The following is an 18709-nucleotide window of genomic DNA, read 5'->3' on the forward strand; positions in this document are numbered from 1 at the left end:
TTTGACAAACCGGATGGTGCATACGTTAGCCGAAAGAAGGAGGGCCGTGCAATCTTACCCTTGCATGTGAAAAAATAGTTTTTATATTTTGAAACTCTAAATTTTCGATCACAATGGAAGAGAGAGTTTTAATATTTTGAATCCATAATCTTCGAGAGACACAAAGGAGCAACTTTACTATTTCACCTAAATTCACCTTTCACAAAATAGCCTCTTTACTCCTAAACTTGCCCAAATAACTTTCTCCTATGCTTCCAAAATTGATTTCACAACCAAGCACAACCTCATTGTTTGTTAGACTCTTTTCTTTACCGTTATATTTGTGTTCCATTTTCGATGATAGTTTTCTTAAAAGAACTTCAATTAATCACTAAGTGCAAGACAATTTTGCCAATACAACAAAAATTCATGACTTATTTCCTCAGGTCTGAGAAAAATTAGAGCCATGCAATCTTGCCTTTGCATGTGAAGAAATAGTTTTCATATTTTAAAACCATGATCTTCCGACGATAATAAAAAAGATAATAGTTTTAGTATTTGGAACCATAACCCCACAGAACACAATAACACAATGCAGCAACTTTGCTAAATTACCTAAATTCACCTTCCACAAAATAGCCTTGTTACTCCTAACTTGCCCAAATAACTTTCCCCGATTCTTCCAAAATTGATTCCACAACCAAACCAAGCACAACCTTATTGTTTGTAAAATCAATTAACAAAACACCTGAAAATCATAAGGTAATTAAAACTCTAACAGGATATAAATTTACACCTCTATTCAAACAAATGTTGAAAAAACATCCCCACATGACATAAAAAAGATGCTACTAATGAAATGCACATTGCAAAGTCTATCATGATCGATAAGAGGAAATCATGGGTAGCTTCGCTGCAACATAGACACAATAGAAAAATCGTAGGCTTTGGACTAACTGCCTTCTATGAAAATAATATTGCCTTTCATATATTAGATAAAATAGTTTCATGTACACCTGCCTTGATGCTGTAACATGGTCATGGTGCCAGTGGTAAAAGCAAATAACCCCATAATGGCATTTGAAATGTATGGTAGTCCCACATAAGTCTAAAATCATGTGCCGTCGGCAAAGTAAATTAACCTTTTGCTGATTTCTGTTTTATTTTGCCACCCATGATCAAACTGTCCACCTTTTACCTGAGACAACCTTCCAAAGCACCTCTATATTTACAGAACCATCCATTCATTCAGTTTTCAAAAACTCTGATCTAACATTCACAAGCATCTAGTCACTGGGAGCGATTCCATCTTTCCATACCAATGAGTAAAATTTACATCATTTTAGCATAAAAATACAGAACAGAAAGAGACAAGACAACGGTCATCAAGTCATTAAAGTACATAAACCATATATTTCTCGGCCATTTGTTTCAAAACATGAAACTATGAGCAATACATAGTTATTATGTTTTGCTGACTGGCTCCAATGCTTCAATCATAACCACACTATTCCCCCTGATAACCTGTAGATAATTTGAGAAAGTTCATATCAACAAACCACTTTACCAGGTTAAGAGTTTGAAAAACCTCACAGCAGAGGCAAGCTACTTAACTTCGACAGGGACACATTACCTTGAATCCTTTGTTTTTTTTTTTTCCGAAAGAACGATAAGTCTGAATTCATCATGTGCCCCTTTGAGGTTAAGTCGCATGCCTTCCCATGGAGGCATCCTCAAGAGACCATGAGAACAAGGGAGAATACTATTGAATTCTGCAAAAGAAACTTACCACCATCCCAATATCATTCTTCTCACTGCCATTAACCTCCACAGTATTGTCAATCACCAGATTCATGAATTGGTCAAATCCACGGAGAGTGCCAACAATAACCCGGTTTGCATTCAGCTTGACTGCAAAAATGGTTTCGACAAATATATGTTAAAATAAATTTTGGCAGACAAAGTAGGGAGCGATGGCTAACTGTGCAAATTCGCGGTCCATGTTCAGTTCAATTTTTCAGAATACTCAGAAGTTCTAGTTATAAGAACAATCAGAGAGATGCATCATCTTGTACCACACCACTGCATGCAAATACCACACAAGGCCACATAGATGAAGAGACTAGTAAAGAGGGAAAAGAAAAAAATATTTAGTGACACTACCTCCAGCAAATCCAACTATTAGCTTGAACCAAGGAACAACTATAATTATGATTTTTACACTTAAATAACAAAAAAATGAAAAGAAAAAAAAGCAAGAGAGTATTCTGGCAAAGCACATCGAAAACTAGACCTGCAGATGTGTTCAGAGAGTTAGAGAATCTAAGAAACACAAATCAGTTTTAAAACTATCACAGACCTGATGAAGTACAATAGATAACATGTAGATACACATCTGCATGCTTCCATGAAATCAAACATCAGATAGTTGGTAATGCGCTATCTGGATACTGCAAATCCAAGGAAACCTGGAAATGACAAAATGACAAAGAGGGTGGAACATGCGAAGTTGATACATAGGCTGAAAGCTATCCATCCAGCCCCTCCCTCATTTACCTTCACTTGCTTCCACTACAACCAATAAAAACATAAATCTTTCTAGAGGTCTGATGCTTTTAAATTGCATCCATCATACCTTAAGCAACATTTGATAAAGTGAAAGACACCACACAATCAACTAATTTTATCTTTTCCTTATAAGGGCTTGCAATTTCCTGAGGTCGATAATCTTATCCACCACCAAATTGGAAGCCAACTAATATAGTAAAAGGAGGAATCAAAACCAAATGGCAAAGGCATAAAAGCAATCACACTGGGTCATTACCAACAAGTACCTAAGCTAGTTTTTTGTGGATTTCAATGTGGGAAAAAAAACCAGAAACAAGATGCAAATGCACAGATGCACAGACAGTAATAGCATCAATCATTTCCAAGTAGCAATCACCCATAATGATAGGAAATCCTTCCATCAATTTTTAAGGCTTGCAGGTGAAGCAACATAGGCATAAACAACAAGCACTTCCCAACTTCCACCTACTCTCCCCATTATTGTTTCATTACTTCTAGATCCTGCTCTTATTTGAGACAGAAATATACTAATCCCTAGCTTTCTTCAACCACATGTCAGAAGGGGCCGCAGAAAAAAACATGGCAATTTAAAACTAATTATCAATAAAAAACTCTTAGATCATTCAATTATACTACTCCAGTGGCAGAGATTTTTGTATGGAATAAAAACCACAGAGAAATTTTAGAAATTACTTTTAGCATTAAATGAAGATCCAAAAAAACCCTTTCAGAGTAACTATGACAAAAGCTTCATTTGGAAATAAATTCATGGCAGTCAAGAGGTATTCCTCATTTAGGGACACTATTTCCAATATTTAACTTCAAAAAAAGGAAAAAAAATAAACAATGAAAGACATAGTATCGAGTGGACATCAACTATAGAACCATGACCACATTGCGAATCAATTACCAATGAACATCTCTAGCGCACACAACCATATTCCAGAGGCAAAAATTCTTAAATGAACTAATATCCGTTAGAAATTACATTTTAGTTTATATAGAAATGAACATCCCACTGTTAACATAAAAAAAACAGAGAAAAAAGCCCTATCAGAGTAACTATGACGAGAGCTTCATTTGGACATAAATCCATAGCTCTTAAGAAGATTCCTCATTTAGGGCCACTGTTTTCAACGGTCAAAATGGAACACGAAAAGGAAAGAGCAAAACTAAAAATAGAATCATGAGCACTTTAAAAAACAAAAATTAATTACCACTAAGCAACTTTATAGCCCACTGAACCATACTCCAGAGGCAAAAGCATTTGCATGTCACAATATTTATTCAGAAATTTTCGAAGTTCATCTAGATATAAACATACTACATTTAACATCACAAAACAGAGCAACGGAAAAGCCCTATCAGAGCAACTATGACTAAAAATTCATTTGGATATCAATCCATAGATTTAAAGAGGTATTCCTCATTTAGGGCCACAATTTCCCAATAGCTGTTTTTTTAAAAAAAATAGAAAATTAAACAACAATATTACACAAAGCATGTGCAATTAACTCACAAAATCATGAGCTTGTTGATATAATCGTCAACTTGCTAACATACAACCAGCTGCCAAGGTTCTGGTAACTGGCATTTCCTTCTTCTCTTAATTAACACAATTAAGAGATAAAACAATTAAGATCAACTGATCATAGGCACGGTCAGTGTTGTTGGTCCATAAACCAAAAGCACTTAAATAGTCAAAAATGGGTTGACCAATCACCACTTCTTGCAATGGGCATTCACCACAAACTCAGACAAAGAACCCATCTTGCATGCTGGTATTCTTTACCATAAATACAGATGCACTTTCTCTTAAGCACATTCTTACGCAGAAAATCCAGTGCATATCAACCTCTTTCAGTGCATATGGAAATTCAAGTTCCAATCCCCCCCCTCTCCCCTCTTTTCTACACTTCCATGCGGGTCAAAAAAAAAAAAAAAAAAAAACATGTCAGAAGTTAAACATACAAGAATGCAATCACACGCAAGTGAAAATGAGAATACGAAAGCTATTTGTCTCTAAAAGAAAAACAATTTCTTCCACAAATATACAAGTTGTGGAGATTTAAGCTACATCACCTATTTTCTTTTTTTTTTCAAACAAATCCATGCTAGTTGAAGGCCCATAAAAAAAAAGAAACATAGGCAGCAAAAAGAAAGAATAAGTAATCACGCATTAGAAGCTGAAAAAACTCTAAAAAGAAGCATTAATGCATTAAATAACTTACTCTGAAGCTTCTTGTCCATATACCTGTCATCCCGTTCAAGAATCAAAAAAAAAAAATGAAGAAGTCCATCAAAACTGATACAAGGAGAAACAGATCAAAGAGAGAGGGAAGGGAAAACCCAAAGAGAGTGATAGACTCACTTCTTGAGATCCGGAGGCTGGCCAGATCTACTCATGGTGATTTCAGAGAGAAAGGAGCCGGAATCGTCAAGGGTTTCGCTCCGACCTCTCGCTCACTGCATCTAAACCCTAACAAACCTCGACGCCGCCGAGCCCGCTCCGCCTAATAAAGAGGCGAAGTGCGGACCCCTTCAACTCTTCAAGTCCTCTCCGGTTCTGAGCCGGGTTATCCGAAGCGGCCTAGACCGGATCATAGGGGCATTTAGGAACACTAGTTAAACGTTTCTCTCTCCACGTCCCCACCATATCCCCGAGAACCCAATCTAATCCTATTCCACCGCGCTCTCTCTGTTCTCCACCAGCTCCGATGGCTCTTCGCCTCTCTTCGGCTCCTCTCTCCGCCCTCTCTCCTCCTCCTTCTCTATCTCCGTCTCGCTTAGAGGCCGGGCGCCTCTTCTTCTCCATTCCCAGGAGGCCTTTCGTCCGCTGTTACTCCTCCAAGAAGAAGGAGACCAGCTTCACGGATCAAATCCTCGACTACATTGAAGGTAATCAAACAGCTCCGCTTCTGATTCAAATCTTTGTTTTTTTTTTAAGTAGGCGTATCGTTGTTTAACCGTATTTTAGGGTAATAAGATTAACAACATTGTGGAGTTACATAGTGATCTCCAAAATGACAGCTTTTGCTATTAAATCTCTTTTTTGCTAAATGTCGGCAAAGTGAATGGATAGCAGAAGTGTTTACAAATGCTATCTTAAATATCAATCTCCAGGTGATATTTCACTAGTTTGTAGAGAAATTAAAAAATAAAAACAAAACGATGCCAGCCAAGCCCTTAATAAACTAGGTAAACAATATTTAGAAGATGATTGCTTACTAGATGAATGCATCCAAAAGTTTGTGCATGCTATCACCATCAGTTGTATTGGTTGGTGTGCTAAAATGGCAAGCGGGCCATCTTTTGATCATTTTGAGTGTATGCAATTTTGTTTCTTTTGGGTTGTAAAAGATGGGAAGGACCATTAACCATGTCATTAAGGAAATAGAAGGGTACATTTTGCGTTTCTGATCCATGATGGTAGATTTTAGTTATTATCATGGCTTAAATTCTACCACAATGCCCATTTTGGCCCCAAAGACATTGCAATTCTTTAAAGCTTACTTTAATCTATATAGCTCTACTCGTTCATTCATGTGCTTTATTAAGGTTCGCATTGCAAAAACAATAGATTTGGTCATTTCTCTAATATACAACCGACTGCTTTAATTATTCACTAACTTCGCTTTTGGTGTTTAATTTTTAGTTTTCGTCACTAGATGAGACATAAGTGCCTATAATCTCAAAAGATTATACTAAATTCGGGACCTTAATATGTAGGTGGGCCTAAATTGAGGAAATGGTATGGAGCACCTGATCTACTTCCAGAAGATGGAGGTCTCGAAGTTGAGGATGAATCTTCAGGTAATACCACAGTCATGGGTATCAAGCATACCCCTTTGTATTCAAAGAGCTCTGATGATTCCTTTTTGATTTTTCCCTTGCTGAAGAACAGAAATTGAAGAAGTCCGAGATGCAGTTTTGGTGACTGATGGAGAAAGCGAAATTGGCCAGGTGGGTAAGTTGACTTTAAACTGAAAGTTTGTCTCTGCATCGCAATGATGATACATCTCACTATCCTTAGGACTTAAGAGATGCTTCTCACTCTCACTGAAAAGGAAACAAATCTGAAGTAGTTTTTGATCTTGATTAGCTTTCTTCTAGAAATCCTTAGACTACTAAGCTTGCTCTTTGACAGTATGTCAAATTACTTTACAGTTCACATCACCATCTAACTACTGTAGGGAAGCATGTCAAACATTGGAGTGATGGTAATACCTAGGATAGCACTTTTAAAAGTTAGTATCTTTATATTAGCATCTCTTTTGTCAAAAGAAGCATTTAGATCTCTCTCCCATTGATAAATTTCATATGACCACCATCTTCAATACAACTAATCCACACCTCGATTACATATTTAGTTCTTGGCGATTTCATGAATCTCATAACAAATCCTTCTTCCAACTTAAAGATTAAAACAGTTGAAATTTGATGAGTGCATCAGTTTTTTCCTTGGTGATTATTTAATTTGATTACTGTTGATTATTTAATTTGATTGCTGTTTAAACTGTGTAGTTTAACCTTATCAAATTTCAGAACCATTGGGTATGTATTATATTATGAATATCTAGCATTTTGTCTTCCTACTAATAAATGATGAAACCTTAAACTTACCATATGCCTCATTCAGATGGTAATATTATCACTTATTCTTAAGCGGGCTCCGATAAAAGCATTAGTCAAGGATAAGCAAGCTGCAACAGATGCATTCGGAGCTTATGTTAAGGTGAGCAGCCCCTCCCTTGTGATACCTGAATATATTGTATGAAAATTGTCCAATGTCACTTGTGTTACAAGCTTGTTCTGTCGTTGTTCAATGTGTTTAATGTTATCTAACTTCGGTCTTCAAACTTTATTCTGCTTTGTATGTGTAGCCAATGGTTGGGGATATAAATGATCGGTCCTTTCTTACAAAGGCTTTGAGAGGTGTTCGTGCAATAATTTGCCCTTCAAATGTATGTATGTTCAACTCCATATTGTATTTATCTTGCATTGTTCTTCTCACATGATTAATATTGTAATTTATTCACTTTCTTAGACATTGCTGCCATCAAGGTCCATCAAACCGGTATCGGGGTTCGTAACGGGTGGTGACCGATTCGGTACAGTATGGGTCCGTCTGGGTGTACTGAAATAGAGAGAGGAAGAAGGAGAGGAAGGAAAGGAGAAAAGAGAGTGAGGGGAAGAGGGAGAGGAAGGAGAGGGAGGAAGAGAGAGATCAAGACCTCTGGGAAGCTTTGAGAACTAGAGATCCAGCGATAGGGGCCGAGAGAAAGGGGGAGAGAGAGAGACTCACCTGGATCTTCCACCACCCCCACGACGGGGACCTAGGGCTTCGAACGAGGACAGAGCGTTGAACAACGGTTTGAAGGGGCCAAAGAAAGTGGCAAGAGAGGGAGAGAGAGGACTTCGAGCTTTAGATCCGGTAGAGAGGGAGAGGGAGCATGGAACAGAGCCTTGAACACATCAAGAGGGTAGAGATACGGCCGAAGGAGCTTCGAATGCCATGGTAGGGTTTAATATCGAATCAATGGAATGAATCATGCCGGTAACCGATTGGTCTAGTTTGATACACTTCGAATTGGCCGGTTCAGCAGTTCTCCGGACCTTAACTGCCATGCATTTCTTTTAACACTATATTCACTCTTAGTTGCTAATACATTTGCAGATTGCTTAATTCAGCCATCATTATTCTTAATAAGATCTTAATCGGGGTTTTGTGTAAAAAATTTCTCTGACTTCTTTGGAAAATCTATTCTATCTTATCAAACATAAAATGTGCTTGTGGTATACGGGGTAATTTAATGGTGTCTGTGATCTTGAGAAAAATATCACTAAAACATACACTTGATGCATTTCTAGAAATACCGCTAAAATTTGTGAAGTCTCCAACTATATTCTGTTTATGTTTACACAGGATGGCTTCTTTTCTGACATAGGGCAAATGAAGGGTGTGCAGCACGTTGTTCTTCTATCTCAGGTGCTTACTTTTCCCATGCTTTTATGTGTTCCTTGAGAAAGATTGGCCTATGCATGGTTGGCGGTGATATCCATCTTGCTATATGAGTTTTTGTTAGGTTGCAGTTGGCTGTATATAGACGTAGTAGTGGACTTCAAGCTGTCATGAATAGCAAGCTCAAGAAGTTGGCGGAGAAGGATGAAGAAATATTGATTGCATTAGGCATCCCATACACTATAATAAGAGCTGGCTTGCTGCAAAATACTCCAGGTGGCATGCAAGGTTTCAGCTTTGGAGAGGTACAAGAAATTTAAGACAACTGCATGCATAACTAGAACAGTTTAAGGAAATCAAGAAGATAGAAAAGTGTATTTGTTTTATTATTGGTGCAAAATTGACAGCACTTGAACAGTGTGTTAAACATATGATTGCCTTCGTGGCAAAGTTATGCTACTATGAAATAGATAATACATTGTCAACATGCTTAATTATTTTCGGTTATTTTCACCCAATGCATGTCCCTTCCGCACCCCTACATAAAAAAAAAAAAAGAAGAAAAGTCATCACTACATGATACTTCTGATTTCATTTTGACAAAGTGGATTAACGAGGCAGGTAACTGCAGTTTGATTTCTCATAGGAATCAATCATTTCTTTTTTTGATATTTAAATATTTTTCTTTTGTTTTTTATAATATGCAGGGTGTGGCAGCAAAGGGAAAACTTAGTAAAGAGGATGCAGCGGTTATTTGCGTGGAGGCACTTGATGCAGTTCCTCAGAGAGGGCTAGTTTTTGAGGTCCGCTGGATTAGACTACACAAGCATTTCCTGTAAAAATACTAAATGGAACTGTCAAAAAAGTCAAAACATGGACATGCACATAAAATACAAGGCTAATTCTCAATTAATGCATATACTGTTTTCGTGTATAGGTGGTAAATGGGGATGAGAAGGTTCCAGACTGGAAAGAATGGTTTGCAGCACTGATTAAGAGCACCGAAGAGTTACAATGACAACCCAAATGAATCCATAAGGCATTCTTTCTCAGCCCTTGGTACTTGCAGGTTCTCAGCCAAGTGCGATTTGTTTGTTTAAGAAGTGATGTCAGTTTGCTTTATGAGGCCATTGTATGATAACGCTGAAAATCAAGAAAGAAAATGGTAATATTGCTAGAATAATTTTGTAACACTTGTGAAATTTATGCTTCAAGAAAACATATTCTTTACAGATGGAACCCATGCGAAAAGAAGCTGGAAGATGACAAATACATTGCTTGTTCTTCTTAGGAACCATGGGTATCAACATTTTTCTTGCCAAATTTTCTCTCTGTATAATTCAGGACTTCTCATCTTTGAGATCACGTCTACACTAGTTGATCGGTTTAAGGTTGAATATTTCTTTGGAATTGATCATTCTGATGTAAATAAGTGTTATGACTATCCGTTTTATTTGTGATAGGAATGAAAGCAGAACCTTTGACAGGTGCTTTTGAAGGTCAATTGATCGTTCATCAAATCCCATTACAGTTAGATGATAGTTCATACCCATTCTTCCAAATGTGTTTTTGGTTTTTACTTTCTTACGTCTTAAAACCACGTAACAGTATTAAATAAGGTTCCTTGCAAATATGAGGTCAACCGTACACTACCTCTACTTATAATAAATAATATGACTTGAGCAATGCAACTGGATACTTGATGATCAAAAAAATACTGAATCTGGGAGATCGTGTTCATGATTGGTTTCGTTTTTATGGACTTTACTATTGAGTAAATAATGCCTTGGCACGCTGTGCTTGGTAGGTGCATTTTTAGTTTTTTTTTTTTAGTATTCCTTGGGATAAGCTGATAGACCTTTGCCCACCCAAATTTGAGGAATGTTGCTTTGAATGAATGATGATTTCTCTCACACAAGATGGAAGTTAGAAGACTAAACAGCATCTATTTAAACTTGTCGAGTAAATTGACTACTGACATCCAACCACTTCTGAAATTGCTTCTCAGGAGGGCGAAAATACCCTTGCCTCCTTTCTGAACCAACTGGAAAATCAAGGGGTTACAAATGATTATCTAGTAATTATTGTAAGAATTGTTGGTGCCTCAGAATTGCCTTATGATGTTAAGCTTCTTAACTATTAGGTTTGTGCCGCAGCGAGTTCATCGGTATGCAATTCTGAGATGTTTTAGATGTGCAATAACATGGAAAATTGCTTTGGGCACTTCACTGTCAGAAAATTACCAACAGCGATTCCAATTATACAAACAAAATAAATAGATTATAAACAATACAAGATGTCACTCTCCATGCATGCTGCTTCGCTATTTCGATTCAAACTTGAACGAAACTCATTCTTCTTCATCAGTTAATGAACTACATCAAAAGAGACTTCTCTACATGTTTTCTTGAACCGGTTCACATGGAAGAAGGCTTTATGGCATTTTCTTCTAGAAATATGTAGTTTGAAGAGGTCATGAGCTTCTTTACCAACTGTCACGGTGCAGATTCGTTTCTTCCGCCACTGTTGCCGTATAAAGGATCAAACCAGAATGCTAGAAATCAGCATGATATATACAAACCAAACTCGAATGAGTTATGGGATTACGGCAGAGAGGACATTCAGGCTTTTCATTGCACCATTCCATAATGCAGTTCCTGCAGGTTGATCATAAAATACAAATCAGCGGACACACCGAGTACCAACCATCTAACGTGTATCAAAATGCTTCACAAGATCACACTAATTGTATAGCTAACATCGGAAAATAGGATTATAGCTGTATCAGGTCAAGTGGTCTCCATACAAAGTAATTCCTGATGATTATGCATGATCATAAAAACAATAATCAACTAAAAGGATGTGTAGATTTATGTGTTAGTAAAGAAATGTATGGACATTATTGTAATTATGTATATAACTAGTAGCGAAGAAAATATATAAAAGACGTGCTTGTGCGTCTCATGTTAATTATCTTTATGTACAGTAGGCTATACCAGCAGAAGACATGACCGCATGGTGTGGCTGTAGGATGCTGGCGAGTACTGAGACAGAGGGTACATTTGCTCATGCCACCCGAACCTTGGGGCTGAAACCAGAAAATCAGGAATTGCAGTCATTGGCTTTGTTTTCTATTTAATGCCTTTTTACACCATCATATGCATAAATTATGTTGAAAAGAAAAATTATTGACAAAATTTTGCAGTATTTAGAAGATCTAAACCACAAGTCAAAACATACGTAGACGATCCTCTGGGTTATGGCTCAAAAGATGACACTTATGGGGGCAGCTAGATGCTTAAATTTTTGTTATTCTGAGTTCCAGTCTGCAAGAAATGGCTACCAAAAAGAAACACACACAAAAAAAAAAGATGCAATAAAGTTGGCTGGAGAAAACACTACCTCTGGTGCAGCCAAGGAATCAGCGGCCCAACTGCCTTTATCAGGGCTATAATTAGTAACTGGGTTGCCATCTTCATTTAAAACAGGCAAGCCTGGACCTGCAGACCATGAATATGAAGAAAAGGCAGCAATAAGCTACCACATAAAATCAACAGGATAAAAAAGTAATGAGCTTCAACTTGCTAATTTATTTTGTTTATTCATAGTTTTAGTATCATTCAACCAACATTGTTATAATACTAGGCTTTTGATATCCCATAGAGCATAAAGAATGAAGTTCTCATTACAGGAGAAATAAGCACTCAATAGTTTTGAAGAAATGAAGAATAAGCAGTTATTGAGGGCTTAATAACCCAAAGAAAAATTCATAGATTTCTTACAGAAACAATATAGTTTAACAGAAGCTACAAGTGAACCCAAACTCTGGGATATGCTTACTTCACCATTGCAGAAAAAAATGAAAATGGCTTTAGCCTATTCCAGTTCTAGCCCTCAATCCCCCAAATTTCCCAGCTGTTGCATCAGACACTCAATAAACCTAACATGCTTTAGAAAGCCTCTAAATCTCTTTCCATGTTTCTGCTGGACAATATTAATTAAATGATGTTTTCTTCAGCAATATTCAGATCCACATGACCACATTCTCCCCAGTACTTACCATTATTGGCACCAAGTACATTCTCTATCCCTTGATGCACTGATGAAAACACATTTTTTAGGCATTATGTTGCATTATCTTCTAAACATCAATTTCATTAAATTGATGTAAATCCTCAACACACCAGGCTGGGTCCCCTTTCAATTTATTATACTCACAAATTGAGACACTTGAGCCAAATATGTAAATAGTGTCCACAAGTGTAGAACCTGTAGAAGACTGGTGGCTCCCAGGTGATGTCTGATGAACAGAACTAGTTATTGAAGATAAATTACTTCTGCGCAGTCCTTCAGCACCAAGTATACAAAGCTGGATCAAAAGGAACATACCCAAAATTTGGTATCTGCAGAGGCAAGGTGAGAAATAATGTGATAAATACAACTTAACCAGTGGCATTATTCAAAAATTCCAGCTGTGTTATAAGGAAATTCACAAGGAAAAGAAATGATTTGCCTACTTCAAACTAGACACGGTAGATAACAAATAAAAAAACCAAGCAACGACTTCTAATGCCCATCAAAGGCCAACTAGAATCTTAAGCTCACAAACTCATTCCAGATTGCCAACATTTCTTGTATAATAAAAGATATGATGCAGAAAATTATGTCTTAATACCGAGGCCTTTGATTTAACGGCTTTCCAATAAATACATAACGGATGCCTGCTGCACGTTTTGATATATGATAATACAACCCTGCAATAAAATGCACTTATATAATCAACCATGTGAAAATTGTTCTACATTAAACATATGATAAGCGCAGATATTAGACTTAAAATCAGATAAATACATCCAGTGCTATTATATTGAAAAAACTTTATGTTCATAAAAAACTGAATTTGATTAGGCAGAGTAGTTGTATATCACCTTCAAAGTAAAAGAACATAAGGTTGGTGCGGAGAGCCAATTGTAAAATCTCACGAGCATATGGAAGAACCTGGATAACACCAAAGCACGAGAACTAAGTTTATGGTAGAATACTTAAGTGAATCTACAGCCATAGTTAAACAGAAAGCTACACAAATAAAGTTAAAAAATGAAATTTAGTCTAATGGAAGACCAAGTGGATTTTGCGCTAAAGATGCAGATGGCATATGAATATCAGCAGAATATTCAGAGAAAAAACTCAAATACCGTAGGCCATTTCTGAACAGCCTGCAACCACAAACCATGGAGCCTCTCTCTGAACTTTGACAAAGCAGATATAGGTACACTTGTGGAAGTTGAGCTCTCAGCAGCATCAGAAGATTGGACTTGGTTCCTTCTAGGGTGGTCACTTCCATACAGCTCCCCAAACTGAGAGTCAGCAAGGATAATACCGCGAGCAGCCATCCTTGAACTGCTAAATAGTAATGCATTAGTGGAAAAACATATTTGCCAGAAAGCTTGACAGCACCAAGGACACCATACTCAGAGTAAAGTACAATCCAGAAAGCTTGACAGCATCAAGGACACCATACTCATCATAGTAAAGTACAATGGACATTTAAAACTACATAAGAGGAGAACAGCAAACCTGATTCTTTCTGCAACATAAGGAATTATGGTCTCATATACAATGAAAAGGGCACGTCTTGCAGGTGTTGGTGGAAGCCCATGAGAACTTGCAATCTGAAAGACCCAATTATTTCAGAATATAAATAACATCAAAAACATAATCCACAGAGGGATCCTTTTGTTAAAGCAACAGCTAATATTTTTTTCCGCACCTACTTTTGTGTTGAGTAAATGGTAAATATTTTACAATATTACAATGAGCTCTGTTTGGTATATGTATAATAAAGTGCAAGAACAAACCTTTCTAACCTAGGTATAATGAAAACAAAAAAATGATTTGACAAAAAGAAAACTAAATTTTTATCTTAAATTATTGAAACCCTTTACATACACCTTAAGTCTGATCCAGTACCTAAATAATCCTAATTATAATCAAACAAGAATCAGAAAAAAAAAACATAAAATAAGCTTTGGAGTCTCTTAATGATATCCATCTTACTTATCTTATTTTGCACCTTCATGGTCTTAGACATTGATGCTTTTTTCTGCACAAAGGACTGAAGTCATTTCCATTCAGCATGGATAACTTCAAAAAAATTCAAGAGATAACTTAATGAAAAAGGCTTTTTTCAAATTTGAGGAACTATTATCATGGATTATTGCAGTCCAATCTTAAATTTAGACAATTTGATATGATACTCATCTGTTCATCATGATAGCTATAGAGAATTTTTTCCCAAGATTGGATCATATTTTTCTCTGATGTTGAATACTAAATTGACAGAAAAAACAAATAAAGGTTTCGCATCTCCCTTCCTATACAAGAATTAGAGTTGCGCCATTCTTTTAATAATGTCTTGATGAAACTGAGAATATGGCCAGAGCAACACTAACCAAACAAATGAAGTCTGACCTGTAAACTTGACAAATCTTTCAATATTATCTATTTAACGTGCAAATCATGCTTTTGTTGAGTTTTATGAAGAGTTATAACCCTTACAACAAGTAAAACCAACAGTTTAAAAAAGAAAGAAAGAAAGAAACTCAACCACCCAACAAACCACAATAATAAAGTTCGTTTTTTTAAGAAAAGAAAAAGAGTAGTTCTTAGTCCTGTGCAATAATTCTATCAAACTCAGTCAATATATGTCATTACAATGAATTGGGAAACTCCTGAACCTACCGTTTAAAAGAAAATGCAACAATGTCTAGAACTTCTTACACATCTTAGGCTTAGCTGAAATTAAATGTCAAAATATGACTTTGGTTGATACCTTTGAACCATAAAAATTCCATGAAATAATTCTAATAAAATTAACTCTAATCCAAGAAATAAAGAACCTTAGCTATACTCAAAGTAGCAGAATTCTAGAACCCCAATAAGAATATTTGCTCCTGTCCTGCATCATCAAGTTCGCTGAGTCCAGTTGCCCTTTCTATTATCAATTAAAGGTAAACTTAGATGACTATGAAATTGATAGACTACTAAAAACAGACAGACAGACAGACACAGAGATTCACCAAAGCCTTCAAGTTTAGAGTGTTTCTTTTACAATGATACTACTAAAAGAAAAAAGGAGACCAATCATATAGTTGAATTTAAAAGAATCCCAATTTTAAAAATTTTAATCAACCAAGTGGAATTAGAACTAGAAGTAATTTGTCCAATTTCCTTGTCATAATGTAGCTAAAAAAAGGGTACAATGATTATAGATAGCAGGAAGCAGGTCATAAACCTGAGATATATCACAATATTCTTCTCCTAGAGTTTGCTGCCCTGCACCTGTTGTTAGTAGATAATAAAGTGTCTGGCCTAACAGCTTTATCTGCAATACATTAAGTAATGACTAATATTAGCATCATGTAAAAAGATTATAACAAAATATAAGAATGACAAGGGGAAAACAGAAGATTGATAAAACCAGGAAAAGCAATGAAAAAATAAAGAAAATATCATGATAAGCCAAAAAAAATCTACACACTTCAAGAAATTAACTTTCATTGGTTGAAAGAAGTTTACAAAAGTAAGCACCAAGCCAGTACAAGATGGAAGACATTCATAGGTACTAATATGGGGACATTTTTCTTTCACCACAAGCTAGACAAGTTACCATATTAAGAGCTTAAAAGCAATTCAATAACTTTTCAAGTGCTGTAGCTTGGCTGAGTGCAAGACTTGCATAAATGCAACTAAACAAAATCAAAGACATGAAGCTTTATGTAAGGTATGAGAGAGATGAAAACCCTGGGAAGGCCAAGAAAGATCAAAAACTTGCTAGAGCACTCTATAGAATTCTGAAAGATTGTGAAACTCTATGAAGTATTAGGCAGGTGGAACAAACAAGAACTAGAGTATTGTGGAGCTTTGTTATCTAGTGACTCCCCTAGAATAGCATAACTCTACATTATTCTTTTCATTGATGTGTCAAGAGGTTCAACATAGGATAAAGAGCTGATAATAAGAAGAATGGACCCTCATATGTGATCATGAAATCTCAAGGTAAATAGCTAAAACTTCATTGGAAAAGCATTGGAGAAGTACAAGAAACATCCACTCAATTGTCACAATGGTGGTGAAAAGGCAATCTAGGCCTAATATCAACAACATGGACCAAGAGTCGCTCAACACCTAAGCAAACCTTTGCAAACATGGCATGGGATCGAAGCTTGATCGAACCTAGCTAGCAAAGCCAGCACAAACTGATGCATAAGCTCCATGGCATTAAGTCGGCAAATTTACCTATGAGTTAGAAGACCATATGCCAAAGTAGAAAGACCACTGTTATCTTAAGTGAGATAGCCATTATTATTACTCAGGAATCTCTGAGTAAGTGTACAACTTGGAGAATGAGGATGGACGTTGTGGATGGCTGTCGCTGCAGCTATAAGGGAGCAGCCGAACTGAAATTAACAGTTGATTAGGACATTGTTCAGGCACCCAAAAGGATCTCCTGATAAATCACTTGGAACAAGTAGCAATCAACCAATTGCATAGAGGTATGTTAACATTAAAGAAGATGATAAGCCTGCTCAGCCTCATCATCCTGTTAGACCTCCAGATGAGTTGCCAATATAGGCATTCACGACAATGCAACTACTCCTGCAGATCCCAACATGCTTTGGGAGATCAATTTTTTTAAAAGACAATTCTGATAAAGCCATTCAAAGATGATTTCCAGGACATTCAACATATAATACTTCTTATTGCTAGGAAATTATTTTATCTTGTTTAAATTCACAAACTCAAACCTGATATCGGTTTGCTACCTAGTATGGAGCTTCTGTCTGCAATTCAACTGCTTGGAGAAAGTCACAAAAGATCCCAACCCTTCCAAATGGTTTAAATCAACATTGAATGGTCCAGCTAACCAAAAAAAATCCTTTTTGCCAGTAAAAATGCCATATTAGTGCAAAAAAAAAAATCTAAAATTATCTAATTAAAAGAAAACGAAAAAATACGATGGAGAAAAAAATGATCTTTTACAATGTTCCTCTAAGGGATTTTGCAGCGTTTACTCGATCCTGTATTTATCTTGCCTTCTCCTCTTATATGCAATTAATTAGTAAAACTATCGAATCCAATTTGTAAAAAAGACAACAAGAGGGTATACTCGAAGAAACTAACCTCGCTCTGGTAAGCAACAGCAATCCTGGTACCTATATAAGAAACCAACGAGATGGTTAAGCATCAGTAACTCAATTTATAGGAAAGAAGACATAAAATTGGAAACTTTGGGGTGGGATAAACTGACCAAAAAGGTGTCGGAAGGCGTCACGGCAGGCGTCATGGACAAAGGCGGCGTAGTGATCGTCCTTCTCTGCAGCCCTCATGATCTCCGGCTGCGCCGCCGCAGGGAACCGCCTTTCCGCCGCCGGAGCCGGTGGCTGGGAGCTGGGGCCGGCCTCGCCGCCGGCGCCACCTTCGCTGGGCGCCGTCCTCATTGTCTCCCCACCTCGCGTTTTGTGACCTCTTTGGCAGGTCGCCGCGAGTCTGGGGGGAAGGAAATAGAGTTGTCGGGTGCAGCAGATTGAGTCACCGGCTCACCGTCTATAAATCGGACCGTCGTAACCGGATGAACCGGAGAGTCGGCAACAAAAAACGAAACCGGTTCACTCGTCCGGTTCTATCGCTCTTTTAAATATGTAATTCATCGTGCGTTTTTCTCGCACCATCTTTTTCTATTATTTTTAATTTATTATATTTTTGTTTTTCGTTGTTGCCGTGCCGCATATAAGAAAAGGGAGGAATAAATTTATTTCTCTTTTCCTCCTTTTCAGCAGGGAAGGCAAGAGCGCAAAACTTTTGGGTTTGAGGATAAATTATGTATGGTTGGACTCTAACTTTTTTTACCATGAATAATATATACAAATAAAAAAAATAAAATCATCTAACTTAATGATCTTGAATGGATTTTTAAACATTATTATATTATTTGTAATGGCTATAGACAAAGAAATATGACTATTATAGATGAAAGCATGTTGTAAATCCATACAGTCCAGAAAAAAAATACAAGATAAATTTGAAGAAAATTGTGATGAAAACTTTTTGTTTAAGCCTTTTTTTTTTCCCTACGAGATGAGAGGTGTAAGCTAAATAGACTAATGCTTCTTAGTTGTTGGAGTTTTTTTGTTCGAAATA

General features: G+C 36.7%; 3 protein-coding genes across 3 annotated transcripts; 1 reads left to right on the top strand and 2 right to left on the bottom strand.

Annotated features, from left to right (window-relative positions):
* Positions 1-1249: 1249 nt before the first annotated feature.
* Positions 1250-5096, bottom strand: LOC103712741 (probable small nuclear ribonucleoprotein G). The gene is made up of 4 exons (XM_008799353.3): positions 4919-5096; positions 4779-4801; positions 1769-1890; positions 1250-1503 (listed from the first exon to the last, which is right to left on the bottom strand). The coding sequence occupies exons 1-4, from the start codon at positions 4951-4953 to the stop codon at positions 1444-1446; spliced, it is 240 nt and encodes a 79-aa protein (XP_008797575.1). The 5' UTR covers positions 4954-5096; the 3' UTR covers positions 1250-1443.
* Positions 5097-5209: 113 nt separating this feature from the next.
* Positions 5210-9880, top strand: LOC103713629 (uncharacterized protein At2g37660, chloroplastic). The gene is made up of 9 exons (XM_008800634.3): positions 5210-5445; positions 6277-6360; positions 6452-6510; positions 7187-7282; positions 7431-7511; positions 8474-8536; positions 8641-8814; positions 9217-9312; positions 9447-9880. Exons 1-9 carry the CDS (start codon positions 5265-5267, stop codon positions 9525-9527), a joined length of 915 nt encoding a protein of 304 aa, XP_008798856.1. The 5' UTR covers positions 5210-5264; the 3' UTR covers positions 9528-9880.
* Positions 9881-10704: 824 nt separating this feature from the next.
* Positions 10705-18097, bottom strand: LOC103712719 (peroxisome biogenesis factor 10). Its single transcript, XM_008799335.4, has 11 exons — positions 17820-18097; positions 17693-17724; positions 15804-15893; positions 14087-14181; positions 13705-13909; positions 13438-13507; positions 13185-13263; positions 12779-12912; positions 11912-12009; positions 11506-11597; positions 10705-11166 (listed from the first exon to the last, which is right to left on the bottom strand). Exons 1-11 carry the CDS (start codon positions 18007-18009, stop codon positions 11064-11066), a joined length of 1188 nt encoding a protein of 395 aa, XP_008797557.2. The 5' UTR covers positions 18010-18097; the 3' UTR covers positions 10705-11063.
* Between the last annotated feature and the right edge of the window lie 612 nt (positions 18098-18709).

The sequence above is a fragment of the Phoenix dactylifera genome, chromosome 6 (genome assembly GCF_009389715.1).
Source record: "Phoenix dactylifera cultivar Barhee BC4 chromosome 6, palm_55x_up_171113_PBpolish2nd_filt_p, whole genome shotgun sequence".
Taxonomy (NCBI): Eukaryota; Viridiplantae; Streptophyta; class Magnoliopsida; order Arecales; family Arecaceae; genus Phoenix; species Phoenix dactylifera.